This window comes from Acomys russatus, chromosome 24 (assembly GCF_903995435.1).
Source record: "Acomys russatus chromosome 24, mAcoRus1.1, whole genome shotgun sequence".
Taxonomy (NCBI): domain Eukaryota; kingdom Metazoa; phylum Chordata; class Mammalia; order Rodentia; family Muridae; genus Acomys; species Acomys russatus.
Window position 1 is genome coordinate 13,508,495 of NC_067160.1, and position 25,443 is coordinate 13,533,937.

A 25,443-nucleotide genomic window follows, 5' to 3' on the forward strand; every position below is an offset into this window, starting at 1 on the left:
GCCCAGCTAGGGGAAAGGGATCCAGAGGCAGCAACAGAGTTGAAGACAGCCCACACTCCCATTGTTAGGGGATCCATACATATGTTGACCAAGCTGCACATCTGCTACATATGTATAGAGGGTCTAAGTCCAGCCCATGCATGCTTTTTGGCTCGGTCTCTGTGAGCCCTCATGGGCCCAGGTTGATTCTGTAAGTCTTCTTGTGGTGTCCTTGACCCCTCCCTCTATTTTTCCTCTCACTTTTCCACAATACTACAGAGCTCTGCCTATTATTTGGTTGTGGGTCTCCATCTATTTCCATCAGCTGCTGGATGAAGCCTCTGAGAAGACAGTGAATGTGAGGTCCTTGTCTGCAAGCATAGCAGAGTATCATTAATTGTGACAGCGGATGCCTCTGTCCCATGTGGTGGGTCCCAAGTTGGGCCAGTCATTGGTTTGCCATTTCCTCAATTTCTGTTTGATCTTTACCGAGATACATTTTGGGCTGAAGATTTTATGGGTGAGTTGGTGTCCTTCTTCCTCCACTGGAAGTCTCACCTGGCTACAGGAGGTAGTGACTTAAGGCTAAGGAGGAAAAATATGTAGAGGAAGTAAAAATGGTTTTTCACTACCACTTCTGTGCATGGTGAATGAAGGGGTCATGTGAACTGCCTGCCACTTACACTGTCTACATGATCCTGCCAACTTTCATCAAATCCAAGCTACATCCATTCTTAAAATAAGTAGCTCCTGTTCCTCTGTCTGCATGGCTTACTTGGATGAATCTAGGCTGAGCGATCTTTACTAGTCCTGATTGTATCTTGGGAGGCAAATGATCACAGTTGAGCATTCATTATAAATACGTGGGTAGCCAGCTCTTAAAATAGAGTAGAATTTGCAATGACTATTTGGTCAATGGGTAAAAAGGATGATATCAAATTGAGAAAAAATAAAATGTGACCAAATATTCAATTGGAAAATGTATAACAGTTGAAAATATTCCTTGCTTAGCAGGATGTAATTTAGAAAAAAGGCAAATATAACAGAGAGAGAGAGACAGACAGACAGACAGACAAAGCTCAAAGGTAGCGTGGAGGGAGATACAAGGACAAACCTCAGGAAATTTCAGGACTTAATGAATCTGATTCAAGAGTTTGGCTTGACCTGGGGATTTGCAAGAAGAAAGGATAAAGTTATAGAGAGGCTTTTTCTACAGGCAGAAGACATGCCGTTAGAGAAGTTAGGAAGCTACTGAGGTGGTTGTCCAGGAGATAAGTAGAGCTAAACTAGCTCACCATTGGAAATAAGGTGACACTCGATTTTAATAAAAATGTCAAGTTTGTCTTTTGTGTATGTAAACTCTCTGTTACACATTATAGAAGGAGCTGGGGAATCTTGTTGGAAGGTGAATCCTGTTCTCATTAAGGAACTTCTGTCTACTTCTTTGAAAAGAGTTGATGTGTTGCAGCAACTAAAAATGTAAAACCTTGAGCAGTTGAATATAATTAACTACAGGTGTTGACTCTGAATTATAATTCATAACTTTTAAGCGACTTTAAGGATTCTTAAACAGTATGATTGTATAATTATCTACAGTATAAGTGTAGCACTAGTAACTGTTAGGCAGAATTTTCTGGTTTTCTGTACATCTGAAATAATTGTGTTATGGATCATAATGTTTTACTTCATGTCAGTTAAGTGGTATCATTGAAAAATTCAAGATTTTTATGTTTACAACTGTTCGAATAGAAGCTTCTATTTTAAGCAGAGTTCATGTTTTTATATGTTTCTTTTCATCTCAGCTTTCTTACCCAATATTTTGGTTTTGGTTCATTGACTAAAACTGTATTATCTTTAATTTTAATGAATTCTTAAAATTAGGAGAAAATAATGAACAAGATATTTTTGTTTTTGGTTTCTCAGAACTTAACTGGCCCACTTTAGTTTTCTGTCTTATATTATAAACCTATTTGTCTTATGATCTGGATTATTTGTAATTATAGCATTCTTGATTGCTTCCAAATAATTTAATTAACTGATACAAAAGCCTTATGTGAATCATTTATGATTTATTTAGTTTTATATTGGCCTCTCAGTCAGCCACATGTTCATTTTGTTTTACCACCATTTACATTTTTCTTACGTTATGTCTTTGAGTGTTTTGCCTGCATGTGTGTATGTCTACTGTATGAGGTCAGTAGAGGGCATCAGATCCCTGCAACTGGAGTTCCAGACAGTTGTAAGCCTCCATGTGGGTGCTGGGAGCCAAACCTGAGCCCAGTACTCTTAACCACCCAGTCATCTCTCCAGCTCCATTACCAAGATTTTTGAGAACTCAAATTTTGTTGTTGTTAGTTTGGTTTGGTTTTTCGAGACAGGGTTTCTCTATGTAATAGCCCTGGCTGTCCTGGACTCACTCTGTAGACCAGACAGGCCTTGAACACACAAAGATCTGCCTGCCTCTGCTGGGATTAAATGAGTGTGCTACCTCGCCTGGCTCTCAGATCAGTTCTTGAATATGTAAGTGGAGTGATCATTTTCTTCTTCTTTGCCAACTTTTGGCTTTAATCTTTTCCCTGTGCTGGGAAGAAGGGAAAGGAGAAAGAACCAAGGCAAATAGAGGTATGCCAGTTCTTTGTTGATTATTTTGCCCAAGTACAAGCCATCAAAACCAGTTATGCTGCTCCATTCATGCTTCATGTAAGTAGTTAACAGTTTATTACTAGATTTTATATTTCTGATTATGAAATATTTCAGAGTATGAATATAGCCAATTGAAGTAGTTATAATTTGAGTGATACAACTTTTCATTATACTTCGAAGGCTTAACACTTAAAATTATATATAAAAGAGAATTTTGTTATTCTTCCTTATTCCTTTATGTTTTCTAAAATAAGCTTTGTTTCCTCATATTCTTAAACAAGGCAAATGGGCACTACTTATTATTACATATGTGTACGTATGCACTTGTGTGGTGTGTGCATACATTTTCAGTGTAGAGGCTACAGGTTGATGTCAGCTGTCCTTGATCCTTCTCCACTTTATTCTTTGGAGTGGGCTCTCTCATTGAACTTGGAGCTTGTGGATTTTGGCTACACTCGTTGCCCAGCAAGGCTCTGGGCTCCATTTCCTCCCCAGCCTTCCTGCACTCAGTGTCAGGCAGGTGCAGCTATTCTCAGCTTTCACCTTAGCAGTGGGATCTGAACTCAGGCTCTCATGCCCAAGCAGCATGTGCTCTTTCCAGACCCATAAATGGACTTTTAGTGTAAGCAACGTATATTAAAATGCCTTTCTCTCCTTTTGTCACTTAATTAGTTCTTTTAATCTGTAGGTATGAGTTACAATTTTTTTTAAAAAATGTATTTGTTTTACGTATATGAGTACCCTGTCTTCATGCGTACCACAAGAGGGCGTTGGGTTGTATTACACACGGTTGTTAGCCACCAAGTGGTTGCTGGGAAGTTTGGTGGCCTGAGCTTAATCTCTAGAACAAATCTATGGTCATTTAAAATAAGAATTGTTCCTCGTAGTCTCTGCCATTTGAGTACTTGTTCCCTGTTGGGCAGTTTGGGAACGACTAAGAGGTGTGGCCTCGTTGAAGGTAGTGTGTCTCTAGAGGAAGGCTTTGAGTTAAAAAACCAGGCGCCATACCCAGTTCGCGCGCTCTCTCTCTGGTTTGTGCCTTAAAATGCTTTATGGTAAAGCCAGTGTGCTTCAAATGTGAGCTGAGCTTCCTGCTCCAGTCCTCATGCCTGCCTATTGCCATGCTTCCCTGCTGGGGTGGTAATGGACTCTCATCTTGGAACCATAAGCAATCCTGTAAGCAGATAAGGGACTATTTGGATCAAGATAGGGGACCACAGTAGCACAGTGGTGTTTTTTGTATGCTGACTTCAAAAATAACAGCATACTTGCATATACATCGCTTTCTGCTTTCAAAATACGGTTTCCTAACTTGTTAATGATTTAGTAGGAATGAATCAGAATGTAGATTTTTAAAGAACATTTGCTATTTACCTTGAGTAACAAACTGGAATGTGGTGTGAATCAGTACAGTATAGAGGTGTCCTGACGCTGATTTAACATGACTCTATGTTGGTGTGGTGTTTCTTATCCCTTTTCCTAGAGCAGTGGTTCTCAGCCTTCCTAATGCTGCCCTTGATACAGTTCCTCATGTTGTGGTGCCCCCCAACCATAAAACTATTTTTGTTGCTACTTCATAGCTGTAACTTTACTACTGTCACGAATTGTAAACATTTTTGGAGGTAAAGGTTTGCCAAAGGGGTGACCCACAAGGTTGAGAACTGATGTCCTTGCAAATATTCCTTTTGGTTCTATAATACCTTTTGGCTTTGTATCTGGTTTGGCCTTGGAATTTTATATGCATTGGCTTTACCATAAAGCATATAAAAATCCTTTGGCTTGAAGTCTTACGGTGATCTCCCACCTTCTCTTTCTGTCTCCTGCCTGTTTTTGTCTAGTTGGAGTTGTCTTTGTAGTTGGCGCTGTTCTTCCTATCTTTATATCTCCCATTAATACTCCATTGAGTCTTCTCATAGCGTGTGGAGTGCAGTGGTGTGCAGCAGTTCCCTTTTCGTTGTTTTCTACTTCTCGTTAGCCTTTAAACTGTTCCTTACACTTCTCATTCACTGGTGTAAGAGCCATGGCTGGCTTCCTGCTGCCTAAATAATGAGGTCTACACTTAACCCTGATATCTGTAACTTTCTGTCATCTCTACCTTTATCTGAGAAACAAACACCTTCCTACTGTTCAGTACAGCATCTCTCCACTAAGCATTGTTCAGTTCAGCTTTCATCTTTTTTATAATTTACTTTTATTTTAGATGCATTGGTGTTTTGATTGCATGTTTGTCTGTGTGAGGGTGTCAGATCCCCTGGAACAGGAGTTACAAACAGGTGTGAGCTGCTATGTGGGTGCTGGGAATTGAACCCAGGTCCTCTGAAGAGCAGCCAGTGCTCCTAACCACTGAGCCATCTCTCCAGCTCTAACTCTCATTTTTTAAAATATGGCTTACTCTGTTACTTAGCATGCCTTTCTTTGACTTCTTTTCCTATATAACCTTTCTATTTCAGAAGTGTTTAATTATATCTAAGATCCTAGTATTGTTTTTGTTTGTTCAGTTTTAGTCCATTTATGCTGTTCAAGTTGTACCTTTTTAAACAGACTAGTTTGTTTTGCCAACTAGTTTGTACAGTTTACAAGATCTAAATCTTGTTTTGGTTTTAGCTTAAAATCCTCACAGACTTGGAACATTGGTAGATTTATAAGGGAGCTTCAGTCAGTTGAGAACATTATAATTAACAAGTCATTGTAGTCTGCATATGTGTTGAGGGTGGTAGTTTGCATATCAAGTAATTCTTTATTGCTGCATTATATAGTAGCAGAGGATAGGGAGACAGGGTTATCTAGACCATGTGTCCTTTTATTCACAGGCAAGTCCTAGATATGTGGTTTAGGATATTATTTCCATGGCCTGTGGCTTGTAAAACATTGCTGGGGAGCTTATACTCTTCAATTCAGTATGTAGTTTGAAAATTTCTCCTCACATTCAGCACTCTAGAATATTGTAAGAACAGAATACAACTCTGATGTAAAAGTAAAGATAGCAGAGTACAGGAAGCTGGTGTATCGCAGTGTGGAACATTTATCTGTTGCATGAGAAGAGGATTCATCCTCAGGTACCAGCAAAGCGAAAGTAGCATGAAAAGGCACCAACACCATGTAAAAGAAAAAGTCCCAAGAAGAAACTAATAAAGACAATAGCAGTAAACAGGGGGCTGTGCTTAGACAGGAGCAATGAAAGGCTTTCAGTGCTCTGAAATGAGCAGTCAATTCTGAGGAGTAGCAAGGTGACTTAGTATCACCAAAGCAAACCATTGTCATCTGTCCTCCCTCCCTCCCTTCCTCCCTCCGTCCTTCCTTCCATCTTTCCACAGGGTCTTGCTGTTTAACCCAGGCTAATCTCAGACTTACACCTTCAGCTTCCATTTCTTTCTTTTTGTTGTTTTGTTTTTTGAGACAGGGTTTCTCTGTGTTGCCCTGGCTGTCCTAGACTTACTTTGTAGACCAGGTTGGCCTCGAACTCACAGCTTCCATTTCTTAAATACCAGGAATACATGGGCTGCCACCACACCTGGCCAGTGCCTGTGATCCTTGCTGTAATGGAGGCACATGGTTTAGTTACAAAGAGAGTAAGACATGGAGACTCAGCTGACATAGACAGCGTTTTCAGAATGTCTGGCTCTGAACTGGAGGAAGGAAGGCAGTAGCTAGGGTGAAATTAATGTCCTGGAATGAGTGACATACTTGATTTAACTTAGAATCTTAAATTTACTGAAATGTTCCCTTTTGAAATGGAGGGAAGTACTAATACAGGAGAGAGGGACGATACGGCTTAAGGTCGCAGTAAATCAAAGGAGCAGTCTGTGGGGACAAACAGTTACGGGGAGGAAGGCGGAGAGAAGAAAAGAAGAAGAGACCTCTGTGACACTCAGAGGGGAAATATCTTGTACAATTGTCTATATTTCTATAGAGGCCAGTGCCTGTAGTGATGTACTTAACAACATCCCTACCTTAAATGCATTGGGAAAATTTAAATGATAGTTTCTCAATTGCAGCCCTCAATTTTATTCAAGCAGATAATGGGGAAGAACCTGGTATTTGAAATTGTTAGACACATAGGAACAATGTTAATTTAAGCTTCTTTATCAGTTTTGTCTCACTTAAACTTTCCACAAAGAACAGTTTTTATAAAAACAAGCCACTCTTTTTTCTGAAACACAATAAGCAAGTTTAATTTTCAAAACAGTATCTAAATTTAGTTACAATTTTGATCTTATGCTAATTAGCCAGAAAGAGAAAATCATTATTGCTGCATATTCTGCCTAACCATGCGCGTGCATGCGTGTGTGTGTTGGGGGGACTGAAAATATTAAATATAACAAACCTCCACTTTTCAAACTAGGTCTAAATTGGATTCCACCCAAAGATTTCTTACTTAGCAATCAATCGTATCTTGTTTCCTTTAATAACATCTTCATTTCAAGCCTTCCTGTTCTCCCTCTTGCCTGCCCCCACCCCACTCCCTGCTCTGCTAAATAGTCCAGCCTTAGACTCTCAGGAAACATGCATGCCATTTGTGAAGAGCCAACTCGCTCTCTTTAGTTTCCCAGCCTTTCCTTTGTCCTGTGGTAAGATGGAAATGCTGTCTGCTGTGCCTAGTGCACCTCTCTGTTCTACTCTGTGTCTTGATCTTTCCAGGGATGTTGTTGAGCCACGGTAGCCATTGGCCTTCATAGAAAGACAGTAGGATAGAACATTTTCACTCTGAGTGTAATAGAAGATGCAGTTATTTCTTCTTTTCATCGTCCCTCCCTTCTTTCCTTTTTGACGAGGTTTCACGTAGTCCAAGTTGGCCTAGCATTCACTGTGTAGCCAGGCATGACCTTGAACCTCTGATGCTCTTGCTTCTACCCATGAGCTCTGGGGTTACAGGTGTGTACCACTACACCCAGTTTAAGCATGCTAGGAGATCAAACCAGGGCTTCCTGCATGCCAGGGAAACGCTACCAACTCAGCTGCACCCTAGACTTACTTTGCTTATCTTTGTAACTAGCCATGCTGCTTATGTCACTCTGCTTGTCGTTTTGTAAGGTAAATCATAGCAAGAACTGCTGTTGTGCGTGTGGTGTGGGACTTACGTGTCTCTTATGTTTAGTAGGAAATACATTCAGTTTGAGTTTTTTGTTTTTTGCTTATTTTGTTCATATGAATCTGATATCATCTATTATATCAGTTTTATGTCTAAAGCACTTAAATATTTAAATACCTATACTTTATGACTTATTACTGAACAATCCAGGATTTTTCAGGATTAAAAATGACTTTTTAAAATCCTAGACAGTTATATTTTAGAACTCTTTATAACCTGTAACAAGAATAATATCCCAGGGGCTGGAGAGATGGCTCAGAGGTTAAGAGCACTGACTGTTCTTCCAAAGGTCTTGAGTTCACTTCCCAGTGACCACATGGTGGCTCACAACCACCTATAATGAGATCTGGTTCTTTTTTCTGACCTGCAGGCAAAACATTGTAAATGTAATACATAATTCTTTAAAAAAAATTCTAGTCTGTGTAGCATAAAAATTGACTATGTTTGCTGTTTATTTTTCAAGCTAACTCTTGGTTCCTATAACACCTCTTTCTAAAATAATTGACATTCTATGTTAGAAAATACCTCTTAAGTAGTATAATCTTTATGAAATTAATTTGTTTACTGTTTTATACCTATTTCACTGCTTTCTGTTTATAATATTTCATAGTATTTATTCATTTTTTGTGTGATACTGTTCCTTATCTGGTAATTTGAGTAAATCCCAGCTGAATTATGTTGCCACATCATGTCTTCAGAAGGGCATAAAGTCAGTACACATGCTCCAGTAATATCTGGTTGTTTTACCCTTATGTTTCTAGTTGGCAATTTGAAATTATGGCTTCAACTGCACTTTAAATATGTGATAATAGCATGTGTTTCTAATAAGGGCCAGCACCATTTTGTTCAGATAGTGTGAATGGTTGTCACTCATATATGACAAATGCACCTTCATCTGCTTCTTTGATAGCCCCCTAAAAACCATACCCTCAAATCAGGCCGGCAAAATTAGCTGCTGTGTAAATTGTGTGTCTGAGTGGTTCATTATCTAATCACCGTCAGAACCATAGTGATAAAGCAGACTGAAGCAGAGAAGAGGTCTGCCAGATGATTTGAGCCCCCACCCCCCTAAATCTCGTTTCCCTTGGAAACCCTAATAGTGCAGTTTAGAACTTCAGGCTTTCATGCCTGGCATTCCATATCTTCTATATACCAAACTTGAAAGCAACCAGTAGTTCTGGAATAAAATTCCTTTTTCCTGTAAAGATAATCATTTTACTTCTCTGTATCAATTTTTAAAGGTTGACATTCTTGAACTATGTCTGTGGTTAGTATGTTAAGTATTACCAAATTGGGGGCGGGGAATGCTATGGTCTGCTTGGAAGGAGTTGAGAATATTCTATTGATTTTCTGTAGTTGTTTGCTCTCCATCTAAAAGTCTCCACTCTGTTCACTGTGATTAGTCACCTTCTAGGTCATCTATTAAATTGTTCCCTTTAATTCATTTTAGGTGCTTTTGAAGATGATGATATCACACATGTTGAAGGAAGTGTAGATCCCATTCGAGATATAGAAATAATTCATGAAGAGCTTCAGCTGAAGGATGAAGAAACGATCGGGCCCATTATAGATAAGCTAGAGAAGGTGGCTGTGCGCGGGGGCGACAAGAAGCTCAAGCCCGAGTATGTAAGTAAGCATTTAGTACTTTTAAAGAAATACCTAAGTGTATTTTTCTTGGTTTAAAAATAAAACATATAAAATATTTACTATTGTTACTGATTTTAAGAATAAAAATTTATTTTTGCTGAAGTTTTTTGTTTGTATTTTGGGGTTTTATTTGAGGGCACAACGAAGATTCATGGGTATTAGCAAACCATAGTTAGTAATACTAAGAATTTACATAGTTTAGGGGTAGATTTTTTTTGTGTGTGTTTTAATAATGAAACATAGTTTTGCAATGAAAAATTAACTGATGAGTATATGAACTTCATAGGTTTGAATTTGTGATTTACACAAAAGATTGGTCTTACCTAAGGATGGATAGAATGAGCGTGGGTGTGTGTCTCTGTGTCTGTGTGTGCTCATATGCACTGCTGTGTGTGACGTGGAGGTGTACTTACAGTGCAGTGAGCATGTGGAAGTCAGAGGACGGCTTCAAGGGTTGGTCCTCTCTTTCCATTTTCTTTGAAACCATCTCTTTAGCTGTTTGCCACTTTCTGCGCCAGGCTAACTGGCCCATAGACTGCAGGAGATTCATCCTCTCTCTCTCTCCCTCCCTCTCTTCCTTTCCCCTTCTTGTCCCCTTCCCTTCTCCCCCTCTCCCCTCTCTTCCTCTCTCCCTCTGCCTGAGGAGTATTGGGATTACAGATGTGCACAACTGTGTGTGGCTTTACATGGTTTTAGAGATTTGAACTTGGGTCTTCATGCTTTAATAGCGGGCACTTTACCTAGTGAGCCATCTCCCATTCCTGGTTTTGTCCTTTTGAGAAAAGGTCTTATTCTGCAAGCCAGTGTGGCCTCAGAGTCACCATGTAACCCAAGCTGGTCTCCAACTAGCAGTAATCCTCCTGTCTCAGCCTTCTGAGCACTGGGACTACAGAAATGAGCTACCATGTCACCTTTGAATAAATATACTTTTAAAGTAGATAGAAACTTTATTTATTATGGAATGACAATAGCCATTGTCTTTACTAGTCATATATATTTTTAATCACATTACTGAATTATTATTAGTAGCATTATGATATATGTTTAAACATCAGTTTTGAAACTTTATGTAATTGAATTGTACTCTTAATTTTAAAAAAAGACATGCTATAATTGTAATTTTTTTATTTATTAACATCTTTCAGTAACTGTGTTTGCTTTATATGTAACTTTGTTATAGAAATATTTTTCTATTTTTATGTTAAGTTTTTTTTTTTTTTTTAAAGGTCTTTGAGACAGGGTTTCTCTGTGTAGCCTTCACTGTCCTGGAACTCACTCTGTAGACCAGGCTGGCATTGAACTCAGAGATCCACCTGCCTTTGCCTCCCAAGTACTGGGATTAAAGGCGTGGGCCACCACGGCCTGCCATATGTTAATTTTTATTGCAAACATTTAGTTTTCAGAAACTGATTGTGCCATCTTTCCCTCTCTGACACAGAGCTACAGCTTTGCCATTTCCTAAGTGTGCCTGCCATTCTGAATTACCCAGAGAAGTGTATTTCTTCCTTATATCTCTTTGCTTAAAGCAGGCTTTTTCTGGTATTCTGGGCTTGCTTATTTTCTCTGAAGCTCCCCTCTTCCTGCCATGTGGCTGACCTCTGTGTTGCCTTAACTAAAAAGCCTGTGCTCTTTGTTTCTCTTCTGTGTCCTCCTCCTACAGGCAGCCGCTGAGATCCTCAGCTGCCTGCCCTGGGGCTTTCTTTTAAACCCTAGTAAAATTGTCCTCTTTAAATAAACTTTGGCTTTTCTTGAGAAGGAGAGAAGGAAAGAAAGAAAGATCCTAAACCTGTCTTCTGATTTAGGTACACTGTCAATAAATGATAGTTAAAAGTAGTTTGACTTGGGACAGGAAGGTGTGTGTACTACCAGTTTCCTTTGTGTGCTTTACTTCTCTTAGTGTTACAGTCATTTCCTGTTCACGTGCAATAGAGAGCGGAGAGGTGTCTAGTGAAGTTGCTTAAGGGTTAGGATAGAGAAGAACATGTAAAGTGAGTGTAACAATATTCCTTGGGTGTTGTGGGGGGAGAATGGATCAAAGCAGTGCCTTCTGGGCATGGCATGCCTGCTGCATTTGTGAACTCACAGCATACAGTCAGCATCTAGCGTGGAGCATGGAGAGGCTCGCCAGCCCCCATCCCTAGCTGAAGTGACAGTTACCAGCTCCTGGGGGAGGAAGAGTCAGTTTTATTTAAGGGTCTGGCCCTTGATGTGATGACTGCTCCAGTGGATGGCCCCATACTGATGATTATATGAGCAACACAAATTGGACCTGGTGGGTTATTTAAAAAAAAAAAAAAAAAGACACAAAATTAGGGAGGTGGATCTGGAAGCAGTTAAGGTAAATGCACTGTATGTATTATCAAATAATTAATAAAATATATAAAATGTTTAAAATCAATGCTAAGGACACAAAAATAACATTTCTGGTGATTGAGATGTTGTTTAGCAGTAGAGTGCTTGCTTAGCATGTGCACACACCCATATAAGCACCTTCTCACACATGAATACACACCCTGAACACACGATGCACAAATGTCAGGCATGTTGGCAAATACCTCGAATATACTTGAGAGGTCAAGGCAGGAAGATGAGGAGTAACAGACCAGCCTCACTCATTGCAAGAGAAACTGCCTGACAGATATGGGGTGCTGAATGGCTCAGTGGTAAAGGCGCTTGCCACCCAAGCCTGACGGTCTCAGTTTGATGCCCAGAATCCACTTTGTGGGAGGAAAAAACCTGACTCCCATGGTTGTCTTCCTGCCACCACATGTGCTCTGTGGAACAGGATCCCCATTATGTTCATACATATGTACATACATACATAAATGTATGTATGAAAAGTCATCTCATGTCTTGAAAAAACTTAATCGTTAACCTTTCACATTCAAGTTTGCAATCAACCTAGGATTAATTTTTGTTGTTAGCAGTGCTAAGGTAGTCATCCAGCTTGACTCTGTTCCCCTTTTGGAAAGCCTATTGTTCCAGCACCCTTTACTAAAACACTAAAGTGCTTTTCTTCCTATTCCAATGAATGTTACCTTGGTCATAACTCAAAGAACTCTGTGGCATTTTAGCTCTTGGCTGAAGATTGGCAGATGGTAATATAGTGTCCAAGAGAAGCCGTGGAGCTGCCCTTTATCATAGCCTTCACATAATTGTGTTTCCTCTGTCCTACCTGTCCTCTTCCTGAAACGACACCAGTCATACTAAAGACACACTCCAATCTCCTATGGCCTCACTTTAACTAATTCTCATGGTGGGGGTGTGGGGTGGGGGTGGGGATTCTTGGAAGGATGCATTAAACACAGTTCTAAAATATGTAGCCAAGGCTGGCTTTGAACTTGTAGTCCTCCTGTCCTTGTGCTTCCAACTGCTGGGATTTTTTTTTTGTTTTTAAAAACATATCTGGCTTAAGCTAGGAATAATCTATTTCCCCCCTGCAGCAACCTATCTGCTATTGGCCAAAGACAAGCACTTAAAGTGGCTAAAGAGGTTGCATACGCTCTTTATGGAAAGAACTTTGATATCTAATTAAAAAAACAAGCAAACAAACAAAAAACGATGACTAGAGAGATAGAGTGTGAGATTTGCGAAGTATGTACGCACCTTCATTTTTTTTCTTCAAATCAACAAGCCTGCACTGTCTAGGCTTCCTACCTGTGTGGTCAGCTGAATCTCAGCAGGTGTGTTCGCTAATCAAGGCCTGGCCCATAACTTCTCCCACAATCCTCTCCTTTCCCTAATCGCCTGCTGAATAGAAACTCGTGAGAACAGAGCCATAGAATACAATAGTAGCTTAGAACATCACTTCCTTATCCTCTGCCCTGGCCTCATCAACTACATTAGAGTGTGGAGGGGGATGAATTAAACTTTCAAAGTACCATCTGAGGCTACCATCTGGCTGTCCTCTACTATCAGGCACTCATTTTACTAAAATAAAAGAACACAAATCATTTGTCACTTTACCTAAGATATAATTCTTTTCACTAAAAATATATATTTTTATTATAGGATTACTATCTGTATCAAGTGAAGGCAACATATTGGTTTTTAGATGTTGGGGTTCACCAATGTCCTGCCCTTACCCACTGATCTATCCCAACCCCTGTAAGTCAGAATGCTGACATTAAAGGGGATTGAGACACCAGGGCTCTACTCAGAAAGGGGATTTCCAGTGTCACCTCCATGATACTGGCGGTGCCTTTTCTGTGGTCACCTTTTGCCTTCTACTAAAGTGAAAAGATACTGCTAAAAAACAAATAATGGGAATGGATGCTTAAGACAAAAGGAGACTGTCATGCTACTTGGTAGCAAGCAAGCAAGGAAAGAGGGTAAGGTAGTGGCTGACTTGAAAGTGTTGCTTGTCATGGCTCCTGACAGTGCAACATTTTATGATTATATAAAAATGAACCTAAGAACAAGGAATATTCTTAAATTACTTAAATATATCTTTTTCTTGTTATTGTCACGTAGTTCAGGCTGGCCTCAAACTCTGAGTAGTTAAGGATGCACTTCAATTCCCCTCCTGGGGACCACAGGGGTGTGCCACTGCATCTGGCTTTTTGTTCTGCTTGGCATAGAACCCAGAGTTGTGCTCATGCTCGGCCATCGTGCTGCCATCTGACTTACCTCTTCAACCCCTAAAAACATCATTTTAATTTTTTTTTTTTTTATCCCTTTTTACTTTTTCGAGACAGGGTTTCTCTGTGTAGCCTTGGTTGTCCTGGACTTGCTTCGTAGACCAGGCTGGCCTCAAGTTCACAAAGATTTGCCCGCTTCTGCCTCCCCAAGTGCTGGGATTACAGGCATGCATCACCACACCAGGCAAAACATCATTTCTTAAGAAAAAGATACTAAGAGTAATATTCATTGATGCTGAACAGCATATTGTCATCTTTCTGTATAATCTCTAGTTAATGAAGGCAAATTAATTGTTTAAAATGAAAACCTATATGTTTCTGTAGCCTAGCCTGGGAACTCACTATGTAGGTGGCTTCAAACTCATGATAATTGTCCTACCTCAGCCTTCTGGATGCTAAGAGTACAGGCAGTCAGCCACCTACTCTCTCTCCCTTTTTTCTTTTTGTTCCCCTACCCAACCCTGTGATGGCCATGTTGCCATCGAACTCAGTAACTTCCTGCTTCCATCCTGAGTGCTGCCATTGCAGGCATGGATCACCCTACTTTGCTGTCAGTGTCTTAATTATCCATTAAGATAAGGACTAAAATAGAAGGTTCCTGCTCTAAAAATGGTAACTATACATAATATACCATTTACCGTTAACCAGTTTTGGGTGTATAATTCAGTGATGTTAGGTAGTCATCACCAGAATATTTCATAAACCCAAAATGAAATTTCTGTGGTCTTCAAACAATGACTTTCCACCAGACAGTGGAGGTGGCACACGCCTTTAATCCAAGCAGAGGTAGGCAGCTCTCTGTGAGTTCGAGGACAGCCAGGGCTATACAGAGAAACTCTGTCTCAAATACAACAACAACACACCCAAAACCCCCAAAACCAGCCCCTCCCCCAACCCCCCCCACAACCAACCAAACAAAAAAACAACTTTTCTTTTTTTTTAAAGATTTATTTATTTATTATTATGTATACAATGTTCTGTCTGCATGTGCACCTGCAGGCCAGAAGAGGGCATCATATCACATTATAGATGGTTGTGAGCCACCATGTGGTTGCTGGGAATTGAACTCAGGACCTTTGGAAGAGCAGGTGGTGCTCTTACCCTCTGAGCCATCTCTCCAGCCCCCACAACTTTCCATTTTCTCATCCTGTCTCCTGGTAAATTGTTTTCCTTTCTGTCTCCAAAGATTTGCCTGTTCTAGATGTCTTATAAAATAGAATTTCATGATATTTATTCATTTCTATTTGGTTTATTCTATTAAACATAATGCACTCTAGAATATCAAGTGCTTAGATAAACCTTTGCCTTTAAAATTACTCTTATTTATTTATTTTTATGTGTATGTGTGAGTGCCTGCTTGCATGTATGTGCATCATTTGAGTACTTGGTACCCTTAAAGGCCTGAAGAAAGCCTCAAAACTGTCTGTAACTGGATATGAGCCGCTTGTGAGTGTTGGAAACTGAGCTCAAGTCCTCTGCAAGAATAGCAAGTATTGTTAACCTCTAAGCCATTGCTTTAGCTTCTTTATTGCTCTTATAAAATAAATTTATAGAAAACAAACCCTGAAGTTAAAAAATGCTTATAAAGTACATCAGTCAGTTTAAAAGTTCATGAACCATAGGCTGGGGAAGATAGCTCAATTGATAAAAACTCGTAAGAGGACCCGAGTTTGATCCTCAGAACCCACATGGAAAGCCAGGTGCTCTTGCACACTTACAGTCCCAGGACTAGAGAGACAAAGACAGCAGGATCCCTCAGACTTACTAGTTACCCAGCCCAGCCTACTCGGTAAGCTCCAGGCCAGTGAGAGACTCCTGAGGAGTGGCACTGAGTTTGTCCTCTGGCCACCATGTGACTACTTGCCCAAGCACACACACATGCATCTGCACACACATGAACACAGACACAGAGAGAACAGTGATGAGGACTGGAGAGATGGCTCCGTAATTAACAGTGCTTGTGGCTCTTGCAGAAGACCTAAGTTCAGTTCCCAGCGCTCATGCCCAGCGGCTCACAGCTACCTATAACAGCACCTCCTGGGGACCCAATGCCCTCTTCTGTTTCTGTGTACATATTATATATATATTCAAAAGGTTATAAAAGATAAAATTTTCAAAGTAAGAATGATAAAATTTTTAATTTGATGTGATAATCTCAACATGGGACTCAAAGTTCGTATCTTACTTATTTTTCTGTTGTTGTGAAGTGACCCATGACCAAGGCAACTTAGAGAAGATAACGTTTAATTGGGGGCTTGCTTACAGCTTGAGGTAGCTCATGATCCTCATGGTGGAACACAGTGACAGGCAGGCCTGATGCAGGCGCTGTAGCTGGGAGCTTACGTCTAGTCCAGCACTGCAAGGAGGAGAGACTGACTAGAAACTGTGTGGGTTTTTGTAAGCCAGCCCACAGGGACATACCTTCAGCAATCCTTCCCAAGACACTGCCACCAACTGGAGACCAAACACTCAAATACATGAGCCTGTGGTGGCCGTTCTCATCCAGACCATCACACTGGTAGGCTGGGCTACTTCATGGCTGCTGAAGTAATTATTCTGAACACTGATGAGGGGTTTGAACAGTGATGCTATCCAGCAGCAATGGGAAAGGTTGAGTTGAGTTTCCTTTTTGCTTTTTGCATGAGAACCACTGCAAAATTGACAACATTAAACAAATAAGCTTCTTAACACTCTGTTTTGCTTAATTTACACTCATTTTTGGCAGAGCTATTGTAAGGTTTTAGGGAATAAATTGGCTTCATATTTGGTCATATAGCATATGAACCTACACCTAAAAATTGCTAGAGATAAAAAACTTCTCTGTCATTTGCTCTCAGAAATTTTCTTTTATTTTTAAATTGAAGCTTTTTGTAAGATTCAGGTTCAGCTTAATACTATTTTAAGAAATCAGTTTTTATTCTTAAAATACAAAGCAATGAATGTAATGAAATTAAGAAAAGATTCTAGAACAACTTGTTGTATAGTCACTTGTCCTTTGGAGTTGAATTATACGTCATGCCAGAACCGCTCCTCGGAACTCAGCAGTCTGCACCTCTCTTTGGCACTCTGCCACCCACAGAGCCAGATGCACTGTTTCTCTGTCACCACAAAGAAACCCACTTTTCCTTCTGTTGCCACTAAGATTTATATCTTGCCTTATATATTATATTTATTTCTGACTTTTGCTTTTTTATAAATCATACCTACTTAAAATTAGCTTTCTTAATTTCAGGTAGATTATGTGTGTTCTTTCAGTGATTTTTTTTTTTTCTTCACTTGCTTTCTACATTTACTCTTTATATCTTCTGCTCCAGAGTCCTGAGCCTGAGTACCTCATTGCCTCCGCTCCCGATTTGGCAGCGCTCTTGCAGGACGACTGCTTAGAGTCAAATGTCTACTCGATGTAGCTAAGAGACTATCTTGGGAAGGACTGTCCTCTCCAGAAGTCGTGAACTGAGCCACAGTACTTTGGAAAGAGACTAGGAGTCAAGTACCATGGTGGGCAGTGTGTTCAGTATCAGTGTAAGTGCTGTGAGACTTAGTAGACCCAGTTACGACTTGAGGATAGAAGTGGGAAGTGCAAAGGTGTTGAGACCTCCCAAGGTAAAGCAGAGGGGTACACTAAATTTGGAGCAAGTATCCCGAATATATGATGCACTTGAGATCAGACTATTTTAGGATCACCAGTTTATATAGCAAGTAAGACAGAAGTAAATTAATGTAAAAACTGATATAAAAGGCTAGATATGTCACTGGTATATATCAGTGGTGGAATGCTTTCCTAGGAGGTACAAATTTGATCTCAAGTATCAAAAACTGGGCTTGGTGGTACATGCCTGCCATCCCAGTAGTTCAAGTCCATCTAGGACTACATAGTAGGACGCTGTCTCAAAAACAGCAGGAAAATTTAAAAAAAAAAAAAAAAAAAAAAAAAAGTGAGGCGTAGTAGCTCACACCTGTGCTTCCAGTACAGAGGCAGGGGAATTGCAAGCTGAGGCTTGCCTAGCCTATAGAATGAGAGCTTGTCATAGGTAAACAGACAAACAAGTGATAGGTGAGAGCTAGATAGTGGCTGGGGAGATGGCTGGGCTTGTGGAGTGCCCACTGGGCAAACCTGAGGACCTGAGCTTGGATCCCCAGTGTTTGGTGGTGCAGAATCAAGGAAGGTAGCCAGCATCGCTCTCTGATCTTTACACACACATGCTCACGCACATACTACACATATACACAAAAAGAAAAAAAGAAATACATATCAATGCTCTGATACATATGTATGGGAACATTTACCCAAATGTTTCTGAAATGTATCTGTTCACCCTTTCTTTCCCAATAGCCTGCCAAGAACAGGAAAGATTTTTAAGAAGACCTGCTAATGTCTTCGTGAATATGCTCTCCCATGGGCCTTAGCAGTATCTAGCGTCTCAGTTTGCTCTCCTGCTCTGCTGCGCTGTTTCCCTATGCTCCCCAGACCTCTGACTTGTGCTCACTCTGCAATTCCATCCACTCCTTACCAGATGTCCTTGCCCCCCACTCTGAAGACCAAGATAAAAGTTCACAGACATAGAATTCTTTCAATTTTTTAACCAACCAAACCTGAAGGTGATTTACTCTTTTTATCTTCAGGAAACCTTACACTTCCTTTTTTGCTGTTGTTGTTGTTTGTTTGTTTGTTTTGTTTTTGGATTGGTTTGTTTTGTTTTGTTTTTGTTTTTCGAGACAGAGTTTTTCTGTGTAGTCCTGGCTGTCCTGGGCTTACTTTGTAGACCAGGCTGTCCTCGAACTCACAGCAATCTGCCTGCCTCTGCCTCCCGAGTGCTGGGATTAAAGGCATGTGCCACCACGCCCTGCTACACTTCCTTTTCTTTAAAATAGCTTTTTAGGTAAAACACATATACTAAAATGTTCGTTCACGCTTTAAAAATATACAATTCACTGGGCTTTTAGCATACTCCTATTCACTATTTGCTTACACCTTCTGTTATGTCTTGAGCACAGAATCCAAATTCTAATCACAATCCATTTATGTTTCATATATGTATATATTCATATTATCTGAATGAAGACAGCTTAATGCAGCTTTTGGTACTCCTTCATTTTGACTGCCACTAATCACATGAAGTCATTTGTGGAGTCATGCCATTGTTCAGAAAGCTGTAGATTTTGGAGGTTTACAGGGTTTCTTTTGAATTGAGGATTCCAGTGTTTTCATTTTGGTCCCCCCATCCCACTCCGAAGACAGGGTTTCTCTATACAGCCCTGGCTATCTTGGAATGTTCTCTGTTGACCAGACTGGCCTGGAAATTGGAGAGGTGCCTACCTCTGCCTGGGATTAAAGGCATGTGCCACCATGCCTGGCATGGAATTCTCAGCTTTATGTATATATGACTTGTCTCTATCAACTAGATTCTTTTCAGCAGTTTCCAGATATTTCATAGTCACAAAAGTTTGGGGTCACAACTTTCTCAGTAGTGTTGCTTGCAGTTACATTTATATTTAAGTTGTTTACTTGTTGTTACTGTGTTTGTGAGGGTGTGCACTTGAAGTCAGGAGGCTCCTGTGGAGTCAGCCCTCTCCGTCCACCTCTACGTGGCTCTAGGGAAGGGTTCAGCTCTAAGCTTGCAGAGTCATCCTGCTGATACAGTTGCACTTTCTTTGCTATTCTCCATAAAAACTTCTAAGAAAGTTTTTTGTATTTACGATTTTTAATGGCGGTAATCTCTTTAACAATTACAAATGTTTTGTCTGCACCCGGCTTGTCAGCAGCTTATATTCGTGTTCCTCCCTACCCTGCATGAAATTGGAGATTTCGTATATATTTCTGTTCTGTTTGTCGCTTTATCTCCTGTAAACCTGAGTAAAAGCAGTAGCAATAACTATGCCACAGCCTGCATGGTCAGTCACTGTTCTTGACTAGAATTCATCCTAACTGAGTTTTAAGAGCTAGGCAGAAGATAGTGAGATTCTCTGTCAGTAATGTGGGTGACCTGACCTTTAGCCAATAAAGTTAGATTCCAATAGAGTCTTTGTTTCTTTGTCAAGTCTCATTAGCACAGTTTTTCTTGTCACATTTATCAGTATTGCAGTCTTTACTCCCACCAGAATGTCCCACTAAGGTCTGTTTACAGCTTCCTAGGGTTTATCTAGCTCACGGATGATAACGATGGTGATAGTGATGATTTTTTTTTGGGGGGGGTAGGGGTTGAGACAGGGTTCCTCTGTGCAGCCCTGGCTGTTCTGTAACTAGCTCTGTAGAATAAGCAGTCCTTGAACTCAAGAGACTCCTCTCCTCTGCCTTCCTAGTGCAGGCATGCACCACCGTGCCTGGCTAGCCCACAGATTCCTAATCTGTGGGTCACAATCATCATAACTGAACATAAGAGAATCGTGAAAACATTAAAAAGGTTTCTGAATGTGTAGTGACCAAAAATGGATTTATGATTAAACATGTAATGAATATAAGGTGTTTCTGACATCATTTGCCTGTTTGATTTTAAATTGTTGTTTGGATTGCTGGCTGAAGTTTCATTTTTTAAAAATCATTAAATGAAAAGTTTGGGCTTCACATTAGCATAGAATTTTCCAAAATTTCTGAAAGGCCCCAAAGATAGTTGTGCCATCTTTTACTTGTATTTTTGTGAAGGGCCTTCTCAGCAGTGACAATCAGCCTGAAACCCCTGCAGGTGCTATCCATTCAGCAGTATTTAACTCCTTATGTAAACACACATCTTAGAGTATGCACATTTTCTCTAGTTTCTAATAAATGGTGATATTATATGCATGTAAAAATGGTTTTAAAATAAATTCCTTATGATTTGTTGTCAGTAAATACTTGGCTCATTTGCATAGTTCATATATCTGTATACACACGGCCATTAACAATTGCTCAGGTATAAAGAGGTTATTCATGGAAAAAGTTTTAGGAACCCTGCTTCAGCCTACAACTCTGAACTCTCTCAGTTCTTCTGTAAACTGGTTGCACATGGTACAGCAGTTCTGAGTACTGATTACTTTTCTTGCTACTGTAGCAAAAAGCCTGACATGAGACAACTTAAAAAGAGGCAGAATTTAGTTTAGTTCTATCATAATGGGGAAAGTGTGACAGCAGGAGCAGCCCCAGGCTGCACTGGAAGGAGCAGGAAGCTGCCTACTCATAGCTCATGCATAGGAAGGAAACACGGGCCGGACAGGAAGCACATCTGGGCTATAAGCCTTTAAGGCTTTCTCCTGATGACCCACTCCTCTAGCTAGGCCCCACCTTCTAGTAGCTCCACAGTCCCTCAGATAGCAACCCTGGCTGGGACCCAGGTGTCTGGAGACATGAATCTGTGGAAGATGTTTCAATTTAAATCCTAGCAGCTCTTCTCTTACTATAAAGGCTTTCCCATGTGATCACATCCCTATCTGTGGTTACAGTGAATTGCCTAAATATAGGTAAATTCTAAACTTGTGTTCCTAGCCTTGATCTGTCCTCTGAGCTTCAGGTGAGTATATTTAATAACTGACTTGATTTCCCTTTGATTTTTCAAACATATCTAAAACCAAGTGCAAGAGCACCACCTCACACCCAGCTTCCTCCATCGGTTCTTAGTGAAACATGCCAGCATCAAACCCAAGCTCCTGTGTATATGAATCAGTCACTCTCACTGAGCTACCACCTCACTTGCCCTGGTAATCGTTGGCTCCTTTTCTTTCTGTCATAAACAGTATACCTAGGGTTGTTTCCATCCTTAGGCATTATATTCTTAGCTCTAAGATTAGTCTACTCACAAAACTACAAGCCAATACAAAATTCAGACAAGTTATTCTTTATAATACACAGAATATATTTTAAAATAAAATATTAGATGACTACAAAAGCAGTCTAGGATCATATTCCAAAATCTGTATTTCTTCGTAACAATAGGAAAGATGTATTGCATCTTGAATGGGAGAGATGGCTCAGCAGTTAAGGGCATATGGCTGTTCTTAGAGAGGACCTGAGTTCAGTTCTTGACACCTAATTTAGTGATTCACAACCATCTGTAACTCCAGTTCCAAAGGATCTCATGCCCTCTGTGTGCCTCCATGGGCACCAGGCATATACACAGCACATGTATACATGTAGGCAAAATACTCATATAAATAAAAAATAAATCTCAGGGACTAGAGAGATGGTTCTCTCCCAGAGTACTTGAATTTAGCCCCAGCACAAACCTAGCTGCTGGATCCAGGGGATCCAATGCCCTCTTCTGGCACACATGTGACAGACACAAACTGAAATGTAAATAAAAATCTTTAAAAAAAAAAAAAAAAAAAAATCTCAAAATGACTTAAATGCGTTAAAGATTCAATACAAAGGAATTAGTAATGTTTTTACTATGTGCTCATTTTCTGAAAGTGAGTATACATTTTTCAGCTAACTAAATTTATTTAACGAGATTTTTATTCATTTTTATGTATTAATATATTTGTATCTATTGATATATATGCTTATATATGCAAGCACAAAGGAAAACATTTACTTAGCCTACTATGCGTTTTCTCTAAATAACCCCCTTTTGGTCTAATTAGAAAATTTTCAGATAGGCTATAGCATTTCTAATTTCTTATTAAAATTAACTTTTTATATAAGAAAATAACACACTGAAAAGATAGCTTCTACTGGCTATTTACATGCAATCATGTTATCTGATTACAATCTGCTTCTGGTTTGTCTTAGATAAAACTGCATCTTTTAGTAATACAACACATAAGTGGCTTCTATGGAAAATACTGTTGGTAAACTTTGCGATGACTTGGTTCTCTTTAGGTTAAACTGCAGTGCTCCAGGTTTATAGTGTGAAAGAAAAAACCTGAAAACCAATGCCAAAATGCTTCTATGGCATGATTTCTGTGTCTAAAGCAAGAACCTGGTTACTTTGAAATGAAGAGAAACCCTGAAATTCCTTCACTAGAGATAGCACTCACTGAGGCCCTTTGGCTTTGTGAGAATGTTGATTGTCACAGAAGTATTTTGTACTTTTTATATGATTAAAATTTCATTCCCTTCCTTATTTTGAATTGGCTTTCTTTTGTCTATTTTCTTTTTGTAATTGGAAAAGACTAATGGAAGGAAGTAAAAGATGGTACCTCTGTTTTCTTCTCTTGTATACTCTTGTTGGCATGTCTCTACAGAAGCTGTTCTGGCCACTCATCATAGTAACCAGCTGGGCCATTTCACCTGCTGGAGCCATTAAAGAGGACTCTCTCCCCCTAGATTAATCCCCTCCGACATTAGTTTTTTTGCACTGACAACTGCAGCAGGCATTCAGAATTTGCAGGTGGCCAGTGTGACGCACATAATTGCCTACAATTTTAGGCAATGAATAAAAATGGTCTACATTACTTGTCAAAGGTTGTATGTGCAGTGCCAAGTGAGATCTATGGGAAGCCTTTTAGGGTTTAAAGAACAGTTAATAGCGAGGCTGCGCAGGGCTGTTTTAATCATAATGCATTTGTAATATAGCACTTTGATCTTCTCCTTGTAGGAAATGGTGTTACATTAGCCACTTTTAAACATTTATGAGTGAAATTCAGTTATAGAAGAGTAAAAGTGATTATTCTTAAGCAGAACATGTTAGATTTCATTAAAAGTTTTCGTCTTGCCCCTTCCTTGTTAAAATCCATGGGAAGTCCTTTCCCTGGAGGGCATCAAATCAGGATCTAAGGATACAGGGCCTTTTCTTTATTTTTCTTGTTGGCAACAGTAAGATTTGCAAGGAAGGTATACTAAATATGGAGATAATTTATACGAATGGACATTTACAAGAGAATAACTGGCCATGGTAATAATGTAAAAATACTCTCAGGAAATCTATTACTAATAAGTGTGTTGCACAGATTTTAAGAAATGAATATTTAAAACAGGTTCATAAATTATCTTTATCAAAACAAAGCAAAACAAAAAAATTGCCAAAAACAAAAAGCCCAGATGACTCTCAAACATGCCTCTTCTGGAAGAGCTGAGCCTGACCTTTCCGACCTGAGAGCCTTTTATTAACACCTGCCTGTAAGGAGAACCTTGCCACACGCAGCTTTCAGATTCAGCCCCACAGAACTGATGAGGAAAAGCTTGAAGGGTTCAGTTTGTGTCACTTGCTGTTTGCCGTTTCCATTTCACAGATGATTAATCTTTCTGTGAAGAAAGGCCAGAGAAACAAAGCCCATTGGGCTCTTCCCGCAGTTACTCCTTCTGAATGCACACTAGCTTGCTAACTAAAAGGCCTTTAGATTTCCAGCCGAGAGAGATGTTCTGAAAGCGAATGCAGCGGGTTGGAGGTCACCAGTGCAGGGCTCTTGCCATTGTGTAATGGAGGCTTTGGCAGGTTGGGGTGGGGGAGCAGTGGAGAAGTGACTGGGAGAAGGTGTGGGCAAAAAAACTGATTCAGAAGGAAAAAGGTTTTGGTCAGTTCATTTAATATTTTGTGGCGTAAATAATAGTTTTAAAATAGTTATTCTCTTTGTTTTTCATTTTAAGGAAAAACTATACTTCAGTCTTCTTTCAGTATACTCCCCTGTTTTTCTAATGGCGTGTGATACCACTAGATTATGTTGACTCAGATTCTATCTTTGATATGATTGAGTTGTCTTGCAGTTTTCCATAATGTTATATGTTAACTGATTTTGCTGACTTGGTCCACTATAAATTTGTACACATCAATATTTCATCAGTTTTATTTTTGAGATGCAAAAAAATTGTATGCCTTGGATTTCCTTTCATTATAAAAGTTCTTTATTTTGAAGACTTGAAACTTTTAGTACTTACTATCAAGTGCTTCCTGTTCATCTTGTATTTACTTTTTTCTTGATGGAGTTTAGGATATAATGTGCAAAGTCAAATCCTGGGTTATAGATCAAAAGAAACCTGTTCGCTTCTATCATGACTGGAATGACAAAGAGGTAAGTTATAAATGCTATTGTCTGTAACTGCCTTTGGTTTGATTTCTTGAAGAACCAATCAGGCTGTTTATTATCTTATAATTAGTATTATATATGGTTACTTTTATTTGTGTCAGCTGTTGTATATTCCCAAGCGTATTTTCCCTTAGCTCATCTCTCACTTTAAATATTTCATTACATCTAATCCTCTATAGACAAAGATTATAAAAATGAAAATGTTTACTCCATATTTACTCAGCTTTAAAAAGGGATTCTTGCTTTTTCCTGCTCTAGATTGAAGTGTTGAATAAACACTTATTTTTGACTTCAAAACCAATGGTCTACTTGGTTAATCTTTCTGAAAAGGACTATATAAGAAAGAAAAACAAATGGTAAGTTTTTCTTCTTTGGATATACCCACACACATATCTCTAACACAAAGCATATATATGTGCATAATGTGTTTGATTTTAATATCTTTTCCTTATAAAATGTTAAAAACAAGAAGTTTTACCTCATGTTACATTTAAAGATGAGTCTCTTAAGTGA

The 25,443-nt window shown here is 39.5% G+C and overlaps 1 protein-coding gene across 1 annotated transcript in view; it reads left to right on the forward strand.

The window, feature by feature from the left end:
* Positions 1–25,443, forward strand: part of Ola1 (Obg like ATPase 1) — a 112,134-nt gene that overhangs the window by 42,391 nt on the left and 44,300 nt on the right. Inside the window, exons 5-7 of the mRNA XM_051167115.1 lie at positions 9,162–9,337; positions 24,835–24,915; positions 25,189–25,286. Coding sequence (XP_051023072.1) covers positions 9,162–9,337; positions 24,835–24,915; positions 25,189–25,286 — 355 coding nt within the window. The remainder of the gene's footprint in view (positions 1–9,161; positions 9,338–24,834; positions 24,916–25,188; positions 25,287–25,443) is intronic.